General features: G+C 52.0%; 8 protein-coding genes across 8 annotated transcripts; 3 read left to right on the forward strand and 5 right to left on the reverse strand.

Moving 5' to 3' along the window:
• The first annotated feature begins 441 nt into the window (after nucleotides 1-441).
• Nucleotides 442-1,860, forward strand: BDW47DRAFT_24671 (IGBP1/TAP42 family protein). Its single transcript, XM_024818562.1, has 3 exons — nucleotides 442-706; nucleotides 775-1,051; nucleotides 1,108-1,860. The coding sequence occupies exons 1-3, from the start codon at nucleotides 495-497 to the stop codon at nucleotides 1,684-1,686; spliced, it is 1,068 nt and encodes a 355-aa protein (XP_024676092.1). The 5' UTR covers nucleotides 442-494; the 3' UTR covers nucleotides 1,687-1,860.
• On the reverse strand, nucleotides 1,861-3,262 carry BDW47DRAFT_24674 (porphobilinogen deaminase). Its single transcript, XM_024818563.1, has 2 exons — nucleotides 2,844-3,262; nucleotides 1,861-2,771 (listed from the first exon to the last, which is right to left on the reverse strand). The coding sequence occupies exons 1-2, from the start codon at nucleotides 3,133-3,135 to the stop codon at nucleotides 2,035-2,037; spliced, it is 1,029 nt and encodes a 342-aa protein (XP_024676093.1). The 5' UTR covers nucleotides 3,136-3,262; the 3' UTR covers nucleotides 1,861-2,034.
• A 331-nt stretch (nucleotides 3,263-3,593) lies between these two features.
• BDW47DRAFT_97837 (putative LON domain serine protease) lies at nucleotides 3,594-7,211 on the forward strand. The gene is made up of 4 exons (XM_024820501.1): nucleotides 3,594-3,766; nucleotides 3,860-4,362; nucleotides 4,431-6,672; nucleotides 6,745-7,211. Exons 2-4 carry the CDS (start codon nucleotides 3,891-3,893, stop codon nucleotides 6,830-6,832), a joined length of 2,802 nt encoding a protein of 933 aa, XP_024676094.1. The 5' UTR covers nucleotides 3,594-3,766; nucleotides 3,860-3,890; the 3' UTR covers nucleotides 6,833-7,211.
• On the reverse strand, nucleotides 7,212-8,473 carry BDW47DRAFT_97839 (mitochondrial 54S ribosomal protein uL23m). Its single transcript, XM_024820502.1, has 3 exons — nucleotides 8,202-8,473; nucleotides 7,800-8,090; nucleotides 7,212-7,700 (listed from the first exon to the last, which is right to left on the reverse strand). The coding sequence occupies exons 1-3, from the start codon at nucleotides 8,288-8,290 to the stop codon at nucleotides 7,487-7,489; spliced, it is 594 nt and encodes a 197-aa protein (XP_024676095.1). The 5' UTR covers nucleotides 8,291-8,473; the 3' UTR covers nucleotides 7,212-7,486.
• Nucleotides 8,474-8,676: 203 nt separating this feature from the next.
• BDW47DRAFT_97840 (protein kinase RIO2) lies at nucleotides 8,677-10,259 on the reverse strand. The gene is made up of 3 exons (XM_024820503.1): nucleotides 10,115-10,259; nucleotides 9,892-10,036; nucleotides 8,677-9,810 (listed from the first exon to the last, which is right to left on the reverse strand). Exons 1-3 carry the CDS (start codon nucleotides 10,175-10,177, stop codon nucleotides 8,786-8,788), a joined length of 1,233 nt encoding a protein of 410 aa, XP_024676096.1. The 5' UTR covers nucleotides 10,178-10,259; the 3' UTR covers nucleotides 8,677-8,785.
• Nucleotides 10,260-10,625: 366 nt separating this feature from the next.
• Nucleotides 10,626-16,343, reverse strand: BDW47DRAFT_114835 (armadillo-type protein; the record flags this gene model as incomplete). Its single annotated transcript, XM_024814723.1, has 8 exons — nucleotides 10,626-10,646; nucleotides 10,701-13,016; nucleotides 13,082-13,246; nucleotides 13,310-13,374; nucleotides 13,473-13,622; nucleotides 14,272-15,306; nucleotides 15,366-15,617; nucleotides 15,719-16,343. 8 exons carry the CDS (start codon nucleotides 16,341-16,343, stop codon nucleotides 10,626-10,628), a joined length of 4,629 nt encoding a protein of 1,542 aa, XP_024676097.1.
• A 288-nt stretch (nucleotides 16,344-16,631) lies between these two features.
• On the forward strand, nucleotides 16,632-19,255 carry BDW47DRAFT_24754 (mismatch repair ATPase MLH1). The gene is made up of 4 exons (XM_024818564.1): nucleotides 16,632-16,921; nucleotides 16,975-17,154; nucleotides 17,217-17,483; nucleotides 17,537-19,255. Exons 1-4 carry the CDS (start codon nucleotides 16,838-16,840, stop codon nucleotides 19,205-19,207), a joined length of 2,202 nt encoding a protein of 733 aa, XP_024676098.1. The 5' UTR covers nucleotides 16,632-16,837; the 3' UTR covers nucleotides 19,208-19,255.
• On the reverse strand, nucleotides 19,225-22,804 carry pps1 (tyrosine/serine/threonine protein phosphatase PPS1). The gene is made up of 7 exons (XM_024820504.1): nucleotides 22,573-22,804; nucleotides 21,386-22,433; nucleotides 21,241-21,327; nucleotides 20,285-21,187; nucleotides 20,102-20,222; nucleotides 19,991-20,047; nucleotides 19,225-19,931 (listed from the first exon to the last, which is right to left on the reverse strand). The coding sequence occupies exons 2-7, from the start codon at nucleotides 22,128-22,130 to the stop codon at nucleotides 19,808-19,810; spliced, it is 2,037 nt and encodes a 678-aa protein (XP_024676099.1). The 5' UTR covers nucleotides 22,131-22,433; nucleotides 22,573-22,804; the 3' UTR covers nucleotides 19,225-19,807.
• Nucleotides 22,805-24,072: the final 1,268 nt, after the last annotated feature.

A 24,072-nucleotide genomic window follows, 5' to 3' on the forward strand; every position in this document is an offset into this window, starting at 1 on the left:
GAAAGAGAGATGATGACAGAAGTTGAGAAGATGGAAAGAAGACCTAGAGTGAGTGAGGGTAAAGTGAGTGAAGTAAAGTGCGAATAACAAATAGGCAAGTCAGTGTCGGCAGTATAGCCTTATCATTTACTTCTACTGTAGGCAAACGGGTGGACAAACCATAAGCATTATATATATATCTAATAGTAATGCGACATAATTCTGTCTCTCGTGTATCATATACTCTTATGTCCAAAAGCTGAATCTCTATAGTCAAATTCTATCAAATAAGATCATTCGAAAATAAAATAATAACGGCCCTCCATAGTACTTCTAGAGACCATGTTCCTGTAAACATTGCCAGCCAAGGCGGGGCTGGTTGGCCCCAGCTCCCGGGCTCCGCGGGGCGGACCCAGCTATGATTTCTGCATCAGCTCGATCGGCACCGCGTCCCCCACGAGTGCTTGTCCTTGCATCAATCATCATTTCTGGCCTATTTCACCCAACCGATCACAATGGAGCAGCCTCAGAGCCTGCGATCCCTCTTTGTTGCTGCAAAAGCAGAGAAGACTGACTTGGAGCACCGACCGGACTCCAATACAGACGGTTATCGCAATGATGTCAACGAAACAATAGCCAAGTTCAAAGAGTGCCAGCGACAAGTTGAGATGCTGTCGCTATTCAGCTCCAACGAACCGCTGGACGATATCGCAACGGGGGACCTACAGTAATTCGACCCATCGTTGGTAAATAAATGGTGCCTGTGGCTAATGTCCTTTTCTTTGCTTTTCGCAGATATCTCACAGTAGAATATCTTCTTGCGGACCTCCTCCAAAGATCCTATAACTCGAACCGCGAAGCTACTCTCATGACTGCTTTGCAGAACTACGAACGATTCCTTACCCGACTTTACCACTACGACATCCTAAATGACAAAGACAAGAAGCTCTACGAGCGATATACGGCCAACCCTCGCTCTTTCACTCTAGTCCTAGCGAACGATGCCGCCGCGCGCAGAGAGACCAAGATAAACAGGTTTCGGGAAGAGAAGGAGCTGAAACAAAAGCTAGAGGTTGGTTGTTTGCTGGACCGCGATTGGAAAGCGAAATCGTCGCTGACATTTTCTAGTATTTATCCAATAATCAAAGTACCCTCCAAAGCGACGACGATGACGTTCGACGGCTCTACCTCGCCGAGATCGATCTGTACATCCACCAAACATTCCAGACGCTGGATCTCCTCTCCCAAGAACTAACGATGCTGTCGAGTATGCGCAATTTGCCAAAACCCGGAGAACAGCACCAGGACGATACGCGAAGACGAAACGAAGAGGGAGAGTCAGCTTATTCCGAGCGGCTGGACCCTCCCATATCACAACTTCTACAGGGAGGCAAGTTCGGGCCGATCTTGAGTAAGGAAGGGAAACCAATGCAGCCGTTTACGTTGCTCGATCGCCGCACGCAGCTCCAGCAGGGCGTTTTCCGCTCCGGACATAACCTGCCTACGATGACCATTGACGAGTATCTCGACGAGGAGCACAGGAGAGGAAACGTCATTGAGGGCGGAGGGGAACAATCTGGCATACCGCCTGAGGTTGACGAGGACGATATGGATAAGGCTGACGAAGAGACCATGAAAGCACGAGACTGGGACGAGTTCACCGAGGCGAACCCCAGAGGCTCTGGCAATACGCTGAATAGAGGCTGATCTGCCTGGCGGTTGTGGACTCCACTATGTCGATACGGGGAGAAAACATTATCTGCCTTCTGGCGCACTTATCTGATATGATGCGACCGTTTCCAATTTGAGGGATAGATCTGCGACACTGCATGTGATCATATGTACCAAGAGTGTATCCTGATCCGGCCACCATTCACCAACACGATACATAATGTTGCGAGTACATAGTATACATGAACACAGATGGAATAAGTGTAATAAATACATCGCTTTTTTGGCGCAAAACATGTGTCGTTGATTTTGTACGGGGTATCCGTCTAATCATAGCAGTATAAACACATCTTCACCAACGGCAGCAGAGGAATGACCTGGCCCTTAAGCCGCTTGCTTATTGTGCTGAATCTCCGCGAGGATTTTCCCTGCGCCCTTCACCACCAACTCGTTGGCCACGGTGACACCAAAGTCTTCCGCAGCCTGTGCGGAATCGATGTGCCCATCAACCTCAACCTCGGCACTTTCCGCGCCGTTCACGCTAACCACGATGGATCTCATTCTGAGCTTCGACGACCCATCGGCGTCACGAACCCACTCGGACTCGACCCCTAACGGCGCACTGCAGCCTCCCTCCAGCTTCCGCAGCAGACTGCGCTCAGCCAAGCAAGCCAGCGTCGTCTCCTTGTGACCCACCCCGCTCAACATACTGTGCATGAGCTGATCATCCTTGCGGATCTCAATCCCCAGCGCACCCTGACCGACCGCATACAGCATCCCACCAGTCTTAGATTCCAAATACTGGGAGATTCGGTCTCCAAGGTCCAATCTGAGCAACCCCGCAGCCGCTAAGATAATGCAGGTGAACGGGCTGTCCTCAGCATCCAGCTTCGCCAACCGCGTGCCGATGTTGCCACGCACATCGATGACCTTGAGGTGGGGGTATTTCCGCGCCAACTGAGCAGTGCGACGGATGGATGAAGTGCCGACCACCGACCCCTCGGGCATCTCGGCGAAGCTCATATTGGGAAGACCCTTCTTCATGACCAGCACATCGCGGCTATCTTCTCGTTTCAACATCGGGCCCAGGATACACGAGGGAGGGAGGAGAGTCGGTACATCTATTTATTTCCCACGGTCAGCTGTGCTTCGATCCTCCTATATTCTCAAGAAAAAAAATATATGAAACCTACCTTTCAGCGAGTGCACAATCAAATCCACCTCGCCCGCCATTAAAAGCTCCTCCAACTCTTGGGTCCATAAGTTTTTCGTCGTGAATTCGCGCAGCGCGATGACGGTGTTCAGGTCACCGGCCGTCTCGCGCGACAGGATCTTGAATTCGCAATCCGGCCATGCTTCCTTCAAGGCGGCCTGCACCTGGTTTGTTTGGTAGAGGGCGAGCTTAGAACTGCGGGTGCCGATGGTGAAGGTTTTCTGCGCAGCGGGGTTCGCGGCGCTGGAGGTGGGAGGCGGGGCAGATGCCATGTTGGAGCGATAGGGAGGTAGGGGGGTAGGATCGGAATCGGAATCAGTAGTCTATTGGGTTCTGGAATAGACTGGAAGATTTATTCTCAAACAAAGACGACGACTTCCAAGTAACTGACTATCTAGAGAGTTATCGATAATGTAAGTTATTTAGTTTCAAGTACTCCAAAGTTAGTCATAGTTAGTAGGTTCGGTAATATTACCGCCGAGGGGGGGTCGGAAACCGGTAATTGCTGGTATTTGCCACTGTTTCTTATTGTGGCGTATTGTTGCCGGAACAATCACAGGATAGTCCGTTGCAGCGATATGGTCTGATCACTCCATGTGGATATCCAGAAAATGAATAAAAATTCAGTAAAAACAACAATGATTACAGGAGATGATTTCTATTGGAGTTTTTAATCATATAGTTGCTAAATATCTATTTGCAAAGGAAGTAATTGGGTAGGAATCATCGGGCTAGCCGGACTGACGTACGGCCATGCGAACCTCGGCTACAGCACGGCTTATCTATCAATCAATCGCTCCCCCAGAGTCACGGCCTTCATCTATGGGGTTCTGGAACCTTTTGACTCCTCCTACCACTTAGTCTTATAAACAACCACCACTACAACCCTCTACAGTCTACCACGTGTGTCTATCCCTGTCGAGAACACCCTCCCCTGCCCTTCCCTTTCTCTTTCCCCTTGTCTTTTGAAATTAACCATTTTGCCCTCGTATCCAGAACCTGTTGTGCTCGGACCTGGCAGACCGACATGGGTTCCAACAACGGGAGAACGACCAAGTTGTCGCTGGTTCCGCTTCCCAAAGGCTCGGTTCTCCTGCCTGGAGTGACGCTTCGGATCCCCGTCTCCAATCGACCGGATCTAGCCAATCTCCTCTCGTCTATCCTCGACCGTACGTCTGCGGGGAGACGCGATGGGAACGTCATCGCATTCGGATGCGTTCCGCTTGGGTCCCCCTTCCTGAGCAAGGATGGCCAACATCTGATTGATAATGGGAGTTTGGATGATGCCAAGAAGGAAGACTACGACGTCATCGATGCCGGTCAGGCGAGGAAGGAGGATCTGTACCAATTTGGCACGGTGGGGAAGGTGATTGGCGTCCAGCGTCGTGCCTATTCGGAGCCGTCGCTGGTGGTTCAAGGCATGCAGCGTTTCACGATCAAGCGTGTGCTGAAGGAGCGGCCGTTTTTCGAGGCAGAGACGCTCGTGCATGATGATCAAGGTACTTCTTGAATGCCCCCTCCAAGACCTATGAGATCTATAACTCACCATGACCGCGCCTTTGTGTAGATTCGATCCCGACCGATGCCGAGTCCGCGGAACTCTTTCAGCAATTACGACAGATTTCGCGAGAGCTTCTGACTTTGCTACGCCTCTCTTCCTTGCTGCCTTCTTCAACGACCCGGCTGTCTCCGCTCATCGCCCGTAAATTCGAGCTCTTCATCAGCAAGACCGAAGTGTCCCAGGCGGGGCGACTCGCCGATTTCATGGCCGATATCGCGGACACGACCTTCGAAGAGAAGCTTCGAATCCTCGCCTCGTTGGATATCAAGACCCGGTTGGAGAGAGTGATCGAAGTCCTCACCCGACAAATCCAGAACATCAAGAGCAACGTCAAGGTCACGACCCTGTCGAACACCAACTTTTCCCCCAACTCGACCTTTGACATCAATCAGATGGATCCGCGCGATCGTGAGCTCCTGGCGAGGCGCGCCATGGCCGGGCTGAGCGGGCTGGCTCCTCCCGGATCCGCTGCCGGACGGAACAACGACAACGACGAGAAAGAGACCAACGAAGTTGACGAATTGCAGCAGAGACTCCGGGACGCGGAACTCACTCCGGAGGCGCGGAAGATCGCCGACAAGGAGCTGCGCCGTCTCCGGAAGATGAATCCCGCCAATGCTGAATACGGAGTCTGTCGGACGTATTTGGAGAACATCGCGGACATCCCTTGGGTGAAAGTGACGGAGGATCAGCTCGGTCCTGAGACTTTAAAGAAAGCTAGGCACCAGCTGGATGACGACCACTACGGACTCGAAAAGATCAAGAAGCGTCTTCTTGAATATCTGGCCGTCTTGCGGTTGAAGCAGTCTACGAATCAAGGCGTTGAACGCCAGATTAGTACCCTGACCAAGGAACTCGAATCCTCCGATGGAGGGGATCTGGAGAAGGAGGTCCCGACCCTGTCGGAAGCGGACCGTGTCTCTGTTGAAGCGAAGCTGCATCTTCTGCAGTCGAGGCGCTTGACTGACAAGTCACCCATCCTGCTGTTGGTTGGTCCCCCTGGAACCGGTAAGACCAGTCTGGCACGGTCAGTCGCCGCATCTCTTGGTCGCAAATTCCATCGCATCTCTTTGGGCGGTGTTAGAGATGAGGCCGAGATTCGAGGCCATCGGAGAACTTACGTGGCCGCCATGCCGGGGTTGATCGTCAACGGCCTCAAGAAGGTCGGCGTCGCCAACCCGGTGTTCCTGCTCGATGAGATTGACAAGGTTGGCGGTTCCAATTTCCAAGGGGACCCGTCAGCAGCCATGCTGGAGGTCTTGGACCCTGAGCAGAACCACACGTTCTCGGATCACTACATCAACATTCCGCTCGATCTGAGCAAGGTCCTCTTCATCGCCACGGCGAACTCCCTCGACACAATCCCTGCACCGCTGCTTGACCGGATGGAGACCATCTCGTTGGCCGGCTACACCACCGTTGAGAAGCGACACATCGCGAAGCGGCACCTGATCCCGAAGCAGATCCGAACCAACGGGCTCTCGGACGGTCAGGTCACTCTCTCCGACGAGGTCATCGACAAAGTCACCACGTCCTACACTAGAGAATCCGGTGTTCGAAACCTCGAGCGGGAGCTTGGCTCAGTCTGCCGCTACAAGGCTGTCCAGTATGCAGACGCAAGCGATCTCGGCCGACCCGAGACCTACAACCCGGTGGTCACCGTCGACGACCTGGAAGAGATCCTGGGGATCGAGCGCTTCGACGAAGAGATCACCGAGAAGCACGGCCGGCCCGGCGTCGTCACCGGCCTCGTCGCATACTCCACCGGAGGCCAAGGCAGCATCCTCTTCATTGAAGTGGCCGACATGCCCGGGAACGGGCGCGTGCAGCTTACCGGAAAGCTGGGCGACGTGCTCAAGGAGAGCGTGGAGGTAGCGCTCACGTGGGTCAAGGCGCACTCGTTCGAGCTGGGCTTGACGTCCGACCCCAACGAGGACGTCATGAAGAGCCGCAGCCTGCATGTCCACTGTCCCTCCGGCGCGATCCCCAAAGACGGTCCCTCCGCGGGTCTCGCCCACACCATCGGTTTGATCTCCCTGTTCGCAGGCAAGCCCGTCCCCCCGAAGCTAGCCATGACCGGTGAAGTGTCCCTGCGCGGCAGAGTCATGCCCGTCGGCGGCATCAAGGAGAAGCTGATCGGGGCTCTGCGCGCCGGCGTCAACACCGTCCTTCTGCCCTACCAGAACCGCAAGGACGTCAAGGATGTGCCCCAGGAAGTCATCGATGGTCTGGAGATCATCTACGTCAAGTAAGTTTACCCATCTCATCAGTTCTTTTTCAAGCAAGTGTAGTTGAGTCCGTATACTAACAATGCAATAAGACACATCTGGGAAGCCATCCGACAAGTCTGGCCCGATGCGCAATGGCCCGGCCAGCATCACGTCAACTTCATGGAGAGCCGCCTCTAGTCTTATCTTTTGCCCTGTCTCTTTTTGGTTCTTTACCCACCGGTTGTTTATCATTTGTTTCTGTCTCCCCACTCATTCCTTGCCTATCCTTCTTCTGTAGTTATTCTGCGCTGCCGATTGATTGATTGATTGATTGATTGATTGATTATTACTACACTGCCTCTTCGATTGCGGGCGCCACTGGGCTACTACCTACCTACCACCTGTGCATAGCGTTTATCTTTACAACATCGCAATACCCCGACTCAACCAACCATTCTCCGCGGTAGATGTCAAAGCAAACTAATTAGACGCAAGCCTAGCCTAGCAATGACTTTCTTTGTGTAACCTCGTTCACGGAGAATAAGACTGAAGAAAAGAGAATTCTTCCGCAAGAGTATTCAATCCAATATAGTTGAAAATCCTCGTTCATCTATGTAGCACAGAATATAATACAGAGGCACAAGAGCCGTTTGTCTCAACTCCCTCACTCAACAGGGGACGTAAACCAGTTGTATAAAAAAGAAAAGCGAAAAAAAAAGGGAACAAAAAGGAAATGGAAAAGAAAACGAAGAACCCGCTTTTCTAGAGACATAGCCCAACACTTCCCCCTCTTTAAAGGCGGGAACGAGGCAAAGACAGAAGAAAATCATCCCAGACTAGCTACTCCCCAACTCATGACCGTTTCCCGATGGTTGTGCGGTCATAGTTGAGTCCCAGCGCCTGCCAAGTCGGCCTCCAGGCCTTCGAGCCCTCGAGTAACTTCTTCGCGTCGGCTTCGTACTCCTTGCGTGCGTCCTTGTTGGGCTCCATGCCGGCGTCGGGGCGCTGGGTGCGCTGCATGTCTTTTTGGTATTTGGAGGTGTTGTGGAATTGTTCTTGTTCCCAGCTGTTGTTGTAGAAAAAAAAAGGTCAGTCAAAACAGTCAAGTCAACCAATACCAATAGCTTCATAGATATGGAGCAGAAAGGAAGGGAGAAAAACATACGCAGACATATCCTTGGGCGCCTCAGGCCACACAAACGGCTCCTTCATCTCAACGGTCATCTTCTTCTTCGCCATCGGCCGTCGCAACTTGCCGTATCCGAACTTGCCCGCCGGCCGCAATCGAGTGACCTTCTGTTGCTCGACGTAGCTGCGCACGCTGAGGACGCCGACTCCGTACGCGCGCTGGAGGTAGTCGCGGATGTCGAGCTTGTTGAAGTTTAACGGGACGTAGAAGGAGGCGTAGCGGGGGGGGAGGAAGGGCGTGCGCATCAGGGCGATTGTGAACCTGGGCCTGTAGAAATCAACCAGTTAGAACTTTTTTCTACCTACCCCAGCTGAACACCTATAATATCATCCCCAACAAAGCGTTTTTCGTCCAAGAAAGAGAGCGGTGGTAACGTACAGGAATACCTGCTTCCGCTCAGCCAGCGGCGCCGAGGGAGCGACCCAGTCGGCGGGCTTCTTAGGGAACTTGGAGAATCGGCGGACCATGTTGCCTGTATTGTTATTTTGTTGAATTTCCCACCCCTGCGAATAGACGGTTGGGTAATTGGGGCGGTTCGAGGGAGGCGGGGATCTGGTGGACGGAGAGAAGGAAGAGAGATGGATCTTTCGATATGGGTCTGTCTGGGTCACTTTGTCTCGGCTGAACTTTCGCGCTTCCGAGTTGCGCCAGTGGCCGCCCCGGCTGCCGTACTGCGTTTTGGCGTTCTTTGAACCATGCACTCTGTCGATGGGAAACGATGGGTTTAATATATTTGGAATGTCTTTGCAGATTGAATGATCCATGTCATAAGGTATTCATAGACTTTTTACGATTTAAGTCATGTGTTGTCACATTCTCATGTTTGAAAGTTTTACGCCAGTTGACAGTGCAGCACGAGACAAGCTTGGGTATTAGCATTCTCCTTCAACCAGGAAATGTCATGTTCGCTCATTAAAGTCATATCGTCTATTTTGTTTCCCTTTTCCTGACTGCCGTAAGACCTACGCCCCGGAAGCTTCCGACACTTGAAGGCCCTCCAACTTGCGAGAGCTGGCAGCAACCTCGTCAGTCGGATCCTCCGTGTCAGGCGCCTCACCATCGTGGCTCACGTTCTCGTCCTCTTCTTCCGACCCAGATTCACCCTCCTCGTCACTCCCCTCCCCATTCTGCGAGCCTTCACCTTCGTCGTTGGCACCAACTTCCTTCATGTACGCCTCCAACTCCTTCGCCATCTTCTTCGAAAACCCGGAAGCCTCGACCTCGACATCCAGCCGCTTCCCGGGGTTCTTCCGAAGCTGCTTCTTCGCATCGGAGAAGAAAGGTCCCGGCACGTCGCTAACAAAGTGAAACTTGCGCTTGAAAAAGCGTTTGATGCAGTTGACGTCGCGGTCGAAGTACATCTCCGCATTGCCGTGGTCGATGGAGATCATTTGCGGGAAATCAATCAGGACGGGCGTCAAGCGGAGGTTCTCGCTGCCTTCACCTTCCGGGGCTTTCCCCTTGGCGTCGGGGTCCTCCTCTTCGATGATAAGGATGTTGAACTCGTTGAAATCACCGTGGATCAGTCCGTATCGTGCAAGTCGTAGAATCATATCCATAAGCTCGGAGTAAAGCTCTGCAGGCCGGGGAACTTCCGAGATCTGGCGCAGTGGGAACGCATCAATCAAACTCATGACGATCGTGTGTCGGTTCTGCGCGATGGGCTCAGGCACCGAGAACCCATTCGCGCGTAGTGCCTTCATAAACGCAAATTCCTTCATCGCCGCCAGCCGCGACATGTACATCCAGGACGCGCTCGACCGGTGTCGTAGGTAATCTCTGTTCGTCTTGACAGTGCGGAAAGATATCCGGCCCAGGCGGTGGATTTTGAGAATCTGCTGTGTTTTCTGGTGGCTTGCGACCACAACGATGTCCGACTCCTTGCCCACCCCAATCTGGTTGCCGACCGAATAGATGCATTTCTGCTTTTGGTGAGAGTTGAGCGCGAGATAGTCGAGACCGCCGTAGGTGAGTCGATAGCCGTCATCTAAGATGAAAAAGACGAGAATTAGTAAATAGCGCCAAGAAGAAAAGATATCAACCGCCAAAGAAGGGTGCTGCTGCATACATTTCGCATTCTTCACCTTCGCGATCAGATTCATCTTCGCCAACGTCGAGATGGCCCTGTGCACGCCACTGCCACCCCGCAGGCCGGAGATCTGCACGATCAACGGTGTCGGTACAACCTCATGGTTTCGGCTGCCTTGTTCCACCTAAGATGATGCTCTTGTTAGTCGTTGGGACAAAAACGCTGAGATCACGTTCATCAGACGGCGCGGGGCGAGACTAACCGCAGTGAGCACGCGGAAATCCTCTGCGGTGAGGTACCGGAGCGCCTTAGCATCGAGCTTCATGATGTTCGATACGTTGTCCGACCGTGGAGAATAGAGGGACGGAACTCGAGTAACAGATATGAGAGCGTGGTGTAATCCGATCCCAAACGTCCTGGCGACAACCATGCGATGGGTTGAGATGCGGGAAAAAGTTATGGTTCCCCGCTGCCCTATGCCCTACTTTCCCCTTCGGGATCCTCCCAAAGAACTGAGTAAAACTACATCCATCTATATATTCATCGACTACGACATACAGAGCCTCTACATTAAAGTGAGCCATACAACAGCCATCCATATGTAAATCATAGACAAATTTGTAGAGCTATATAGTTGTGAATGATTGTTCATGGTATTTTGCGACTCATCCTGCATACAATTAAAGCCAACCATACCAGAGCACTCACGCTGCCCATCCTGCGCTAAATCTAAATCCAACCCATAAGTCTTGACGCAAAAGATCACATCTCACTTATTCTTCAAAGTCAGGGTTCTATCCCATGGTCAGCGGTGTTTCAACAACGTCCAGGAGCCAGGGAATGCTTACCTTGCGCAAAATTACCAGACCCTCAAGCGTGCTGCTGAGAGGGATGTACTTCTCATCCTCCAGTTCGGCCCTTTCGCCGTGGGCGAGCAGAACCGGCGTACTTTGCGTCTGCCATCCCGTGATCGACTTGGGGCGGCCCGCCTGGCCGACGACGTCCACGGCCTGTCCTACCCGGACATTGACGGTCAGCGGCTGGAGGTCTTCGTCCAGCGTCACTAAGTAGCGTGGGTACATGGCAGTGATGAGGAAATAGAGGAGATAGTGATGTTCGCCGAGGATGAACTGCTTGGCGTCGATCATGGAGACGAGAACAGTGAGCAGGCCGGCGGCGGACACGCGAGACAGAACCTGACGGTCGGTGTGGAAGGGGTTCAGCGTCATCGTGCCCTTGCCCATGTGCAGGAGACCCTGGGCGATGCGCACCATGAACAGGGTGTTCTGATCGCGGTGGTAATAGCTGGCCAGCTGTCGGAGCAATTGTGCGAGACGAGCATTCTTGGTACCGGCACCACACAGACCCATAGCGAAAATGGAGTTGATGGCGACATCGTTGTCGTTGTCGTGGCTGTACCGGGACAGTGTATCGTACACCTTCATCTGGGGGTTGCTAGGCGTGATAAGACCCATGGCGAGCGGAACGGCCTTCCGAATGTTGCTGGCGCCGTAATGCATGAGGTGACCAAACTGTCTCAGAATCATGTCTTGACCAACTTCCTCACCCATGGCAATAAGCGACAAGCCGAGAACGGCGTATGACTGGACCAACTCGTCTCCCTTGTTCTCGTCATTCTCCTCGATGATGTCGTTGCAAATGTGAAGGAGTTCTTGGAGCTTGAGTACGGTACCCGTGCCAGCCCAGGCGCAGACAGACGCAAGTACGGATGTGGGCTTGGCCATGGGGTGATCGACTGCCTTCAGGATGTCGAGGATGACATCAACCTCCTCCTGGCGGCCGAAGTAAAGGAGGGCCAGGCCAAGGGCCATGAAGCGAGTCCACTTGTCTTTGAGCTGCTTCTGCCGCTCCTCATCCATCAAGGTGGTGGCGATGGCCTCGCTCACCTGGTGGTTCGAAGAGCCGACAAAGATGAGACCCAGGGCGACAGCCGCCATGGCAGACAGCTGCATGTCCAACGACACATCCTCAACAATTGGCAGCAGGACCTCAAGAAGCTCCTCCTTGTTGGAACCAGCATAAGCCAAACCCAAGCCCATGATCGACGCCACCTTCATCGGCACGTTCTTGGCATCCAAGTTGTCCGTGTCGCTGAGAAGGGCCAAAGCAGGGTCCGAGTCTATCCGCACACCAGAGTTGAGGAGACCAATAGCAAGCAGGGCACCGGCTTTGATCTGGTCCTCCGAGGCGTATGTGTACTTGTCGATCTTGTCCAGGCCTACTTCGACGTCCCGGTGCAGAAGCATACCCAAGGATGCCGTTGTCGAGAGCATGCCGTCATCCTTGGTTTTCCACACCCATGGACCTTTGTCACCCTCGACCAGCATCATCTTGTCATTGCCGAAGCCAGCATTAGCAAACGAGTTGACGAATGCGCTGGCGAGATTGTGCCGCGCCGAGTCAACATTAGTTAGGCCAGCTCCACGGCTGCTCTCAAGATGGGTCTTGTAGATGTCTTCTGGCATCACCGGATCCAGGATGTTCAGCTCCTTTGCGAGGGATTTGAAGTGCTTCGGGACCGAGGTGTTGGTGAGGCACTCCATGAAAGCTTGATCCTCCTCGTCTTCGGGCTGCGGCTCGAGCCAAATTTGCTGCCTGGCGACGAGGAACGCCATCTGTCTCTTGAGCGACTTATCCGACGTAGCGTTCAAATCGTTCTTGATGAGTTCGGTATCGTTCAGACGGATAGCGAGGACGATCGCCTTGGTGAGTTCGTTGTAACGGACATAAATCTCGTGGGCGGTTCGAAGGAATTGCTGGTCTTCCGGATAGGTGAGGAGGTTAACCATGCTAACCATGTAGAGACAGACTCTCGAGTACGTGTTTTCGTCGAGGAACTGTGTGATCTCATCGATAATCTCCATTTCGCTCAGAAGGTCGACAGCATCAGCTTCGGCATTGTGACTCAGGAAGTATGGGACCAGCGATAACGAGAGATCGATAAGGTCCTGGACCTCCTTTTCAGCATTCAACCTATTCTGATACTCTTGACCGATTTCCAAAGCCAGGTGCCTGATATATTCGTGACCCCATGACCCGAGGTCCTTTTCTGAGCTGGTGAGAAGGCGGTATTTCAAAGTCTCAAGTTTCTCCTCGTCTCCATACGTCATTCCGAGAACCGAGAGCATATCAGCCAAGGAGTCCTACATAAAATCCAACCGTGTGATTAGCGCCTGATACTGGCCCTCCCCGAAACGGACAAACCAACCTTGACTGCGCCCGCGGACCAGTTCTCATAAAGTGCGGCGAGATCATCGTAGTGCGGCCTCAGGAACTTAAGGGGTTTCGGCACAGCCGTCATCGAAGAGGTCGAGGTCTTGATAAATGTCTTGATCGCATCCAAGGCAGGGCCGTAAAGCGACGTATCCGGCTCCTATAACAAAGGTGAACGTCAACGTCATCATCCTACTGCTGAGGGCCAAGCTGCCAACTATACCTTTAACCTTTCCACGAGCATTTCAAGTTCACTCTTCAGCTGTTGATCCTCCTCACTCAACTCCTCTAGATACACAACACGTTAGCACATCATCAACTTCACGCAGACGAAAAGCGGCGTTGGCTTCATCCGCCGCGTGACGTGAATCCAAACAGCCACATACCTTCCTGGGGCTCCCCGTCCTGCTTTTTCCCATTTTCTTTCGGCTTCTCGTCGGTCTTAGTGGTCTTCTTCCCAGACAGATCTTTCACATCATCAACCTTGCCCTTGCCCTTGTCGGCGGGACCTGACCGCTCGCCTTCTTTCGCCATCACTGACGGACAGGTAGCGAGAAAAGTCTAAAAGTATTCGGGAACGAGGGCGGTAAAAGTAGGATGATGCAAGCAGAGGCAATGGTAAAAACGGATGAATACAAGATAGGGGGCCTCTACACACCAAGCGATGGGGCAGAGAAAGAATGACAAGCTTGTTGATGGGAAGCAGACAGCTCTCGTCCATCGCCGCTCGGACGTTGGTTGCGCCCTGTGGAGCTTCCGCCGGATTATGTAAGACGACCATGCCAAGCCTTGCGCATCCACGACTTTCTACGTAATCGTTCGCTGCCTAAGAATGAAGAAACCCAATTTATTTCGTATCAATTCTTGTTATAATGGCTTTATATCTGGCGTGGTAATTATAGGATGACGGCTGCCACTGATTTATTTAAATCCTCTAGTCGGATCGACCGTTGACAAGCAATGTTGGTATTTTTCATTGCTCGCTTGACTTATGATGTCAGCATATTTTTGTCCTCTCATAGAATACAGGGTATAAAGAACGCCTCAAGTTTAGTATCACGCAGTAAATCACAACATTGATCCAAGATCCGAATCCCAAATGATTGTACAATCAATTTCCTAAACAAAACAAAGACTCTGGACTGGTCTCATCTTCCTGAGGTTCATCATGGCAGCCTCCGTGACTAGCTCGGAATCGTTCTCTATACTCTCTGGCCTGTTGAGCAAGGTCGACAGCAGAGGAGGCATCGCCATTGTAAGAGACGGTAGGCAAGTCCTCCAAATCGGGTAGTCTCCATGCAAATTGGTCCAAGAGGGGCATCAAGTTTGGGGCCGAACTAGGGGGCTTTTCGGCAGATTCCAAACGGTCCACAAGTTCATCGATATGATCTGATGCTGCAGCCTCTTCACGTTTACCCAGGTCATGCGAGGCAGATTCCTCCGAGGTATGACGTAGTTCGCTATGAACTGTTGCTAGAGGGGGATTCCCTCGTAGAGGAAAGGCAGGGTACGCCAAGAAAGAATTTTGAGCACGCATCAATTCCAGCATGTACTCCAGCACGGCCGGGTACTGGTTTGACACTGTCTCCCCGCTGGCCTTTGTATCCCCAGCAGTAAGTCGACGAGATAAGAATGAGTATAGTTCCGTCCATTTGTCGCCGAAATATAACGCGGCGTTACTATTGGGAGCCTGCCAGAGAAACATTGGTAGTTCGCTCTCTCCCTTTAGAGCGTTCTCTGGAAGACTAAATGGCTTGTCCCCAGCCAGCGTGGATGAAGGGAGCTCCAGTGAGATCCCGAAAAGTTCCGGGGTCGGCTTGTTCGTACCAGCAGAGTGTTTGTAGTTCAATGTCAGATACTTCAAGTAGTGAAAAAAAGACGGGGCCAGCTCTGTCTGTGGCGAAAGTACAAGCAAGTGAGTCGCATTAGGGTCCTTGGGATAAAAATTCTCCACGAACTTTGCAGACTCCTCAGCGTGACTAAGGGCGCCAGAAGGCAAACGACGGCGAAGAGTAACCTTGCTCGCTGCGTGAGGCGGCCAACTCATCCTCTGAAGGAAGTGAAGAAGCTGCGAATCAGTATGATATGGAAGCTCGACTGTCAAACTGGGAACAGTCCCAAGGTAGTCTGCCCTTTCCAACGATCGAATCAGCCTTATCAAGGACCCAGCGGATTCCGAAGGTGCTTGGACGAGAATTTCAATGTGGAAATCATTCCAGGCTATCGTAGATATTAGCGAAAGTACTCTAAATAAGATATTGGGTCTTCTTGGTAAATACCTCGCAGTGCATTACTGTCCAAAGCAGACATCCACATGATATCTCTCGACTGAGCTGGAAGCGCAATATGCTGGGCCCCATTACGCTGCGCCACTGACTGGACCGCCCTGATGAGTTCCATTTTCTCCCGTTGTTCGCCTTGTGTGATCATCGCTTGTGGACGGAGGTAGGCATGAACATAATCTAGACCAGCCACCGCCGCCCTTTCCATCCGGGCCTCAGTGGACCATTGGGCATAATCAGGCCGGCCATCTACAGTCACTATATCAGTAGAGCGCAAAATAAATCATTCAAAGGATAGTAAGAGGGGGCTGGTATCTGGGAACTAATATGAGATAAACACAGGACCATACCATGCCAGAAAATAGGACACCCTTTGTCATCAACTCCATTCACACGCTGGATCCCTTCAATTGAGACACCTTCTCTTCCCATCAAGACAAGGTGTACCTCATTCCGTTTATACGCGGCCATCTGACAAGCAAGTGGCAACAGATCCGAGACGCTCTGCAAGCTTGCGCCGACGAAGACCACAGCATGGCTAGGGATTGACTTATACTGACTCGGTACCTTTCGAAAGCGTGATAAGGAAGAGGTCAGCGAGTAAAGCTTTACATCGCCATCATAGTATTCATTTTTATTCTCTTGATCGCTTATCATTGTGTCGTCGCGCGGAGGTGGGCTCTGTGGGGGCATTCCAGGGGATTGCGCCGGGTTTGACCACACTGCCCCAGCTCTCAGCCGTGCTTCCGTCAATGCTGGATTAAATCGCTGCGTCGCCGGGGGAAGGTCGGTTGGCATATGTTTAAAGAATAAGTATAAAAGATACAACGCCACGATGCCTAGCAAGAGGCGCCGCGGTCGTGGCAATTTCCACTGCCGTGGACGCCATTGCGGCCGGTCTACCTCCGGTCGGTGATCGTCGTCCTTCTTCCCAAGCTCTTCATCGACCATAAACGGCCTCCTGGAGGGGATCATGATATATTGATACAGTGTATAGCTCTGACAGAGCTGGAAAGGATAGGAAGAGCATTGGTCTACATGAAACGAGGAGATGGAGAAAGACGAAAACGGGGTTGGAAAGGAATGCGCGGTCACTTGGTTGAGCGCCGATAAGCCGATAAGATTAGATTACGGGTATGCATAAGTTATGAAGGATAATGATGGTGATTACCTTAGTCAGTATATCTTCTGCCTTCTCCACCGCCTCGTTCCATACTCCATCTCCATCTTCATCTGGGGCTGATTAAAGAATCTGGCCTGGAACACAAATAATCAGTCAGGCTTGACAAAATACTAGCTGGAGACCATTTGCCATATTCATGCGATTACGTCATGTTATATCTCGCTCATAACGCGTCCACTATCACGATCAACGGCAAATCTTCCATTTTGGTCATATAGGGAGGAAATCTAATAGACGAGAGAAATACTCCATCTAATGTGCGAGGGACTCCAACGATCTAACCATCATGGACGTTGATGTTCAAGAACCCCGTGGCACGAAGCGTGCGGCGGAGGACACAGAGACGATCAACAAACCCAAGCGGATCAAAGTCAGTGCAAACCCCCATCTCTACTTTACACTGTGGCTACTAACGGTATGTAGGCTCTCGATCCAGATGTAGTCAACAAAATTGCAGCTGGGGAGATCATTGTGGCTCCAATGCATGCCCTCAAGGAGCTGATTGAGAACGCTGTTGATGCTGGATCCACTTCCCTTGAAATCCTCGTCAAAGAAGGTGGTCTGAAACTGCTCCAAATCACAGACAATGGACATGGCATAGATGTAAGACATGTCTGCATTCTAACATATATAAGATGAACTCAACACTAATCTTGAGATTACAGCGAGATGATCTGCCTATACTGTGTGAAAGATTCACAACGTCCAAGTTGAAACAGTTTGAAGATCTCACCTCCATCGGCACTTACGGGTTTCGAGGTGAGGCCTTGGCCAGTATCAGTCATATTGCCCATCTTACGGTGACTACCAAAACTGCTGGGTCAAGCTGTGCGTGGAGAGCTCACTATAGTGACGGAAAACTTGTCCCTGCCAAACCGGGACAAAACGCTGCCCCAAAAGCCACGGCCGGACGTGGGGGCACTCAAATAACTGTAGGTAGCCCAAATGACGCGTCGACGTTCAATGAGAGAGCTGACACAGCCAGGTCGAGGATTTGTTTTATAATGTTCCGACTAGACGCCGGGCTTTTCGGTCAGCGAGTGAGGAGTACGCGAAAATTCTAGACGTCGTTGGTCGATATGCGGTTCACTGTTCGGGTGTCGCTTTCTCCTGTCGCAAGCACGGCGATGCCGGCGTCAGCATTTCAACACCTTCTGCAGCGAACACGATCGACCGAATCCGTCAGATACATGGGAGTGCGGTAGCAAACGAGCTTATCGAATTCAATGTAGAGGATACTAAGCTGGCTTTCTCATCGAATGGATATGCCACGAACGCCAACTACCATGTCAAGCGAACAACAATCCTCCTGTTCATCAACCATCGCGCGGTTGAGTCTACCGCCGTAAAGCGAGCAGTTGAACAGACTTATGCAGGATTTCTTCCCAAGGGAGGCCATCCTTTTGTCTACATCGACCTGGAGATCGACCCGCAGCGGGTGGATGTGAATGTACATCCGACCAAACGGGAAGTGAATTTCCTCAACGAAGACGAGATCATTGAATCTATCTGCGGCGAGATCAGATCGAAGCTTGCACAGGTTGACTCTAGTCGAACCTTCCTGACTCAAAGCCTTCTACCAGGAGTGACGTCAATTGACTCTTCAACCACTCGAGATACAGCAGAAGGGGGAGATTCCACCCCCAAGACACCTGCAACGTCAAAGAAGCCATACGAGCACAACCTAGTTCGCACAGATTCCAAAATCCGCAAAATCACCTCGATGCTATCACCCGCAATGGATCAAACCACAGAAGCCCAACCCACCTCTTCCACCACTCCGAACGAAGGATTGCAGTACGAGACATCAGGCCGTGAGCCACTTCGCATCGCCCTTACATCCGTCAAAAACCTGCGCGCAGAAGTGCGCAACTCGATGCACAACGGACTCACAGAATCAATCGCATCACACACATACGTAGGACTAGTCGACGAGCAACGACGAATAGCAGCCATCCAAGCCGGCGTGAAGCTCTACCTCATCGACTACGGCATGTTCTGCAGCGAATTCTTCTACCAAATCAGTCTAACAGATTTCGGCAATTTCGGAACCATCAAGCTCGACCCACCCCCCAAACTCATCGACCTTCTCCAAATCGGCGCGGAAGCCGAGCGCGAGATCCAACCGACCCGTACCCCGGGCACCAGAGCGCAGCAGCAGCAGGAAGCCGACGAAATCTTTACCAGCGCAGCCGAAACAGTCGCCACAGCCCTCATCGACAGACGGGAGATGCTCAACGAGTATTTCTCTCTCCAAATATCCCCAGACGGCGACCTCATCTCGATCCCTCTCCTCCTCAAAGGCTACGTCCCCTCGCTAGCCAAACTCCCCCGGTTCCTCCTCCGCCTGGGCCCGTACGTCGACTGGACCAGCGAACAAGATTGCTTCCATACCTTCCTCCGCGAGCTAGCCGCCTTCTACACGCCGGAACAATTACCCCATCGTCCACCGGTGGAGGCTACTGACGCCCCCGAAGATAGTGAGGATGGGGAGGAAGAATTCACCACCCATCGCCGGGCACAGCTGGCTCGGATGCTGGAGCACACGGTCTTTCCTGCGATGCGGGCTCGTCTCGTCGCCACGGCGCGTCTGGTGCGAGGTGTGGTTGAGGTAGCAGACTTGAAGGGCCTTTATCGGGTTTTTGAGCGGTGCTGATTTACGGTGGGCTTCAAGCGAGCGTGATCGGTGGGTCATTTCAAATCTCTCAACATCAGTATATACAGGCTCTTAGATAAAGCGAATCATTTTCCCTTATTTTATGTTTTTGGACATTCGATTCCCATACAGTACTGACACGGAGAAATAACAAGCAAAAGAACCCAATACAAATCGTATTCCTCGCAAATCAAATCCAGATATCCACGAAAGAGAAAATAGGTAAAGAAAGAAAGCAAAAATCTCTTTCAAGAAATGCAACGCCAGCCAAGCCGCAGAAAAGCCAGAAAAAAAGGTGGTACTGGCGAATCGTCGCTCATCCATAAATCAAGCATGTTTCAAACGCCAAAAGAAATTTGAAAGTGTCCATCTCTCATCCATTCATTCATCCATTCATATCTTCATAGTCAATGTTCAGTATTATAGTCGGCCTGTTCAGTTTAGTCCCGTCTGTGGGAGTAAATCAGTGGATATGTGCTCTCTGTCGATCGTCGTAAACTGATGTACAAGAAGGTCTCCATCGGGAGGTGCCTTCTGGGAGGGAAGAGAAAACTCGGTGGCTGCCATCGGATCGCCACGACGTCGACGGTCTTTTCTTCGCTATCTTGAGTATGGTTTGTTCATCAGAGCGATCTCGCGGGCCACGGTAGACCATTCAAGCTCTCGCCTCAGAGGCTTGTTGTGCTTTTGGATTTGCAACTCCTCCCATTTAAGCAGCTCATAACTAGACCGATTTGTTAGCCAAATGCCCTCATGCAACATGGATACGGGTGGTTATCATACACAAATCGCAGATGGGGTTGAATTATGACATTTAACCTTCGTGCGCGCACAAAACAACTGATATTTTATTAGTCGCGTGGACCTTTCTTTTGTTGGAAACATTCGACTCACTATGCTCGCGGGAAAGAGAGCCCCAAAGACTCCATGACTTCAGCGATACAGATAGTTGCCGAGCGGGAAACCCCCACTCGACAGTGGACTAGAGTGGCGGTGCCATCGTCCTTTCCCTTACCTAAAGGGGGTGCGGTTAACGATGGACTCTTAGACTGCATTGAAGAGGGAAGGGGAGCTCACGAATGAAATTCAAGCATCGGTCAAACTCCTTTGTCAACGAATCGACACCGTTGTCTTGAACTTGAGTGATATGCATCAGATTCTCCGACCCTAGTTGTTCAGCCTCCACGTGGTGCCACGATACGGATTCGCCAATACTGAGGACACGCTTGATTCCAAGTGCCCGGAGCATGCCTGGGTTGTTCGCATGAGCGAGGTTTCCAAGATACATGTATGGCAAGATGCGGCTCGGGAGAGAGCCGTCGCACCAGCGAAACCATTGGGGATCTGGATGGCAGGTAGGCCTATGCGAGTGGGTCGCCGGGCTCTCCTGCAGTAATCTTGTCTGCACGCTGCTTAAAAAGGTCACGTCGGACGGATAAGCGAAGAAGTTCCGCTTCTTGTCGCTGTGAAGCCTAAGCCACGCCTCGTGCGCAGGGATGCCTTCTGCGAACATCGCATACGCGATAACGAGCAGCGAGCTCTCAGTATAGCCATCAGGACAGTGCACCAGAACCTTGCGGGGCTTATTTGAAAGAGGAACCATTTGAATATCCCCATCCACATCCAAATCCCTCGAAGACCCTGGATCTTCTGGATTCGCTAGATAATAGATCCACCGCAGCGTGGTCACCAGGTCGTCTAGCTCCCTATTCTCACCCGAGGGCAAGAGGATCGATCCGGATGCTGGGAACTCCAATCGTGTTGGTCCCTTCTCAATCTGTTCGTTGAGCGATGCCAAATAGCGAGGGCCAGGCATGCTCGCCAGGTCACTCGCCTCAATCAAGAGATCATAGAATTCACCAGCGGCAGGGCCACCCGATCCCATCCTCAGCAGATGATCCGGGGTAGGACCTTGCCAGACATTGGTGGAAATCTCCGATGCCCGGGACATCTCACACATCTCAACCCGTTCCCATTGGACTGGCTCTATATTAGCAGGCGCTACCTGATGAAAAAAACATGTTGGGACCCACAGAAATCGACCACTTGTCCCGTCAGCTGGCCGAGGGAGTTGACAGCCACCAGCTCCGGAGTGTGCTGCTCGATTTTTGAGAACGGTGCTAGTCCACGGTCAGCTTCCGATAAGAGAACGGGGACAATGTAGCGATTGTAACTGACTTGAGAGAACAAAGGTATTATACGCCTGCAAGTACTGTTGAGGGTCAAACTGGAGCCTCCAGTGCTGCTGCGCTGTCGCAATGCTCCCCGCAACCTCCATAATCTGTCCCTTGTCGCAACCCTGCTCCCCGTACACGACGATGTCCGATAAGGGCGCCAGCTTGGCAGTCTGGATTTGAAAATTGCGCACTGAGAACCCCTCCCGAGGATCGGCGGCCAAAAAATCCAGACCCGAGGGTGACAGTATTTCCTCCGGGCCCACGGCACCTTTCAACCTCGCTGTCGCGAGATCGCCGCCCACCTTCACCAATGTAATCCCACGCCAGCATTTCGGAGTGACCCTGAGAGCGCGCTTTCGGTGGGTGAAAAAGCCCAACTGCAGATGGTTCTCCGGGTGGAGACCGTGCAGCCATGGGAAGACCAGACTGGGATCTGGCAACGGCTGAGACGCACAATGGTTGAGGGCCGCAGATAGGGAGAATGCATCTATGGAATACAACGGAGGCGACTCCGAAACGCGAGAGAACGCATCCGGTGGAAAGAGCAAGGAGGAAGGAGATTGATCACCCAGGTCATCCTGGGTCGTCGAGGGTGTGGCGTCCGGGGATGGCCCCGTGGGGCATACGGGTAGGTGTCTGTTCGGGATCGGAGAAGAGCTTCGGTTGATCCCTAAGGACGGAGAGATGCCGGTCGGTGGAGGGGAGGGATGGCGCAGCGTTTGCTGCTGCACAACCACAGTAGCCATGTTGGCGGTATCAAAAAGGTATATAAGTCACACCTGTTTCTATACCAAATAGAGTTGCGGTTAGGAGGGAGGTTAATCGCGCATTCTTCGGGCAACCCGTGAGAAAGCAATTGTATCGGCCTGTGCTAGTCGCCACTATCCAGAAGGATCATTGTCAGCTGAACAGACAGTCAAGGTATAGTGTCAAGAGAGAGAAGCAGAGGAACAGGTAAGACACAGTGCAGGTGTAAGAGCGGAGCCAGCGCAAAAAGTGGGGGAGGTGGATGTTGTAACATACGTCACACGTGAAACACCAAACAGGCCCTGGGAGTTCTCCAGTCAGTGGACCGACCCACCAGATATGGGGACAAGAACCGCGAACAACCAGGAATCATCACCCATTCCAAAGAAGAGAGATGAACGGGAAAGAATCAATGACCAAGAGAACAGCTAGGATACCCACAAGATAATCAGAGACCAATATTTTAGATTCTCGCCCTGTCTTGACAATGCGATTGAAGACGCCCCACTGGCTATTACACTTTAGCTTCCCAAGGACCGTCAATCCCAAATGAATTGATCCAGAAAAGAAGGATAAGGTTCCTGGTAAGTGAATGACAAATTAGGTGAAGAGACAATGAGGAAAGATAAGAGTGTTCATGAGGAGATTGAAGCAGACAATGCAGAGGAATGAGATGAAGAACTGGGAAGTTGTAAGAAGGAACAAATTACAAACAATACGGGGAGTGGGGAGGGGGGTGGATGCCTCACTGCCTTGGTGCCTAGCCCTTCCGTGGCGTCTTGGTCTGTGCAATTGCCGGTTCTCCTTCTTCCACCTTTCATGTGGGATGATGATTGATTCTTTCTTGTGGTCTGATGGGTATCCACCTCGAAGGTATTCTTCTAATTCCTCTAGTTCCTTCGATCGTCATCATCGTCATCCTCATTTCGGGCACCTTCCATCGATAAGGTATACTGTTCACCACGTTTCCACTGGGAGCTCATCACATACCTAATGACCCCCCCTTGAGATGTTGGACATGTTGGACATGCTGGGCATGGAGGTGGTCCTCGCGAATGGTCTTTGTCCGTGCGGACTGCCCCACCCACCCTTTCTCTAGACTCCCGGTGAATCTTGAATGCCAAACATCCGTGACGAGGGAACGCCCAATAGGAGGATGAGGAGGGGGATGCTTTCTTGGGCTCTGGGCCTCCGATAAGGCAACACAGCACCTAAGCCTAGCGAGTCAGAGGCTGGAAAGACCGTCTAGACCTGGCAAATGGGAGCGTGCACCCGGTAGCAAATGCAGGACCAACCAAACTCAGTGGACATAGCACCAGCCTCGCTATTGGCACGAGGAATTCCCCGTCTAGCGCCTTTCCCCCCTCCCTCCACCACCCCCCCATTGTCCCCATCGCAACGGGTTGGGACAAGGATCCGTGGTTCTCTAGTGTCATGCGTCTCCCGCCTCGGGGCCCCCACCGTGGTTGCGGGTACCAGTGGTTTGCACGACTGTGGCTTCAACAATTACCAAATATCTACGCTTTCGTCTCTCCGTGCACTGCGAAATCTTCAGAGTGAGACTGGCCCGGGGGAGTCTTGGCTCCCTTGGGTCAATGGCCTCGATCGTCGATGGCTTGAAATGATGACACTGCTTCCGCTTAATATTATACTTTTCGAATCTCCAAACATCAAACATGGTGTATCAACGTTCATGGGATTAGCTGGATTTGCTCTGGGGGTCAAACTTCGCTCGCCAGTATATCGCCCACCCAGTAGAACCAAATCGGCTCCTCCGAAACCTAAATCTTCAGAACCACAGGAGAGAGAATATCATATCAAGAACAGCAATAGAACACAAATGATGCAAGCGGCATTGGCGCACCCTTGAGGTCTGGTGAAACAACAGCAAGGTTCGAAGTGTGAGTTGTACAAACACGGCAGAAGTAAGGTGCCATCCTT

The sequence above is a fragment of the Aspergillus candidus genome (assembly GCF_002847045.1).
Source record: "Aspergillus candidus strain CBS 102.13 unplaced genomic scaffold BDW47scaffold_2, whole genome shotgun sequence".
In the NCBI taxonomy this organism is placed as follows: Eukaryota; Fungi; Ascomycota; class Eurotiomycetes; order Eurotiales; family Aspergillaceae; genus Aspergillus; species Aspergillus candidus.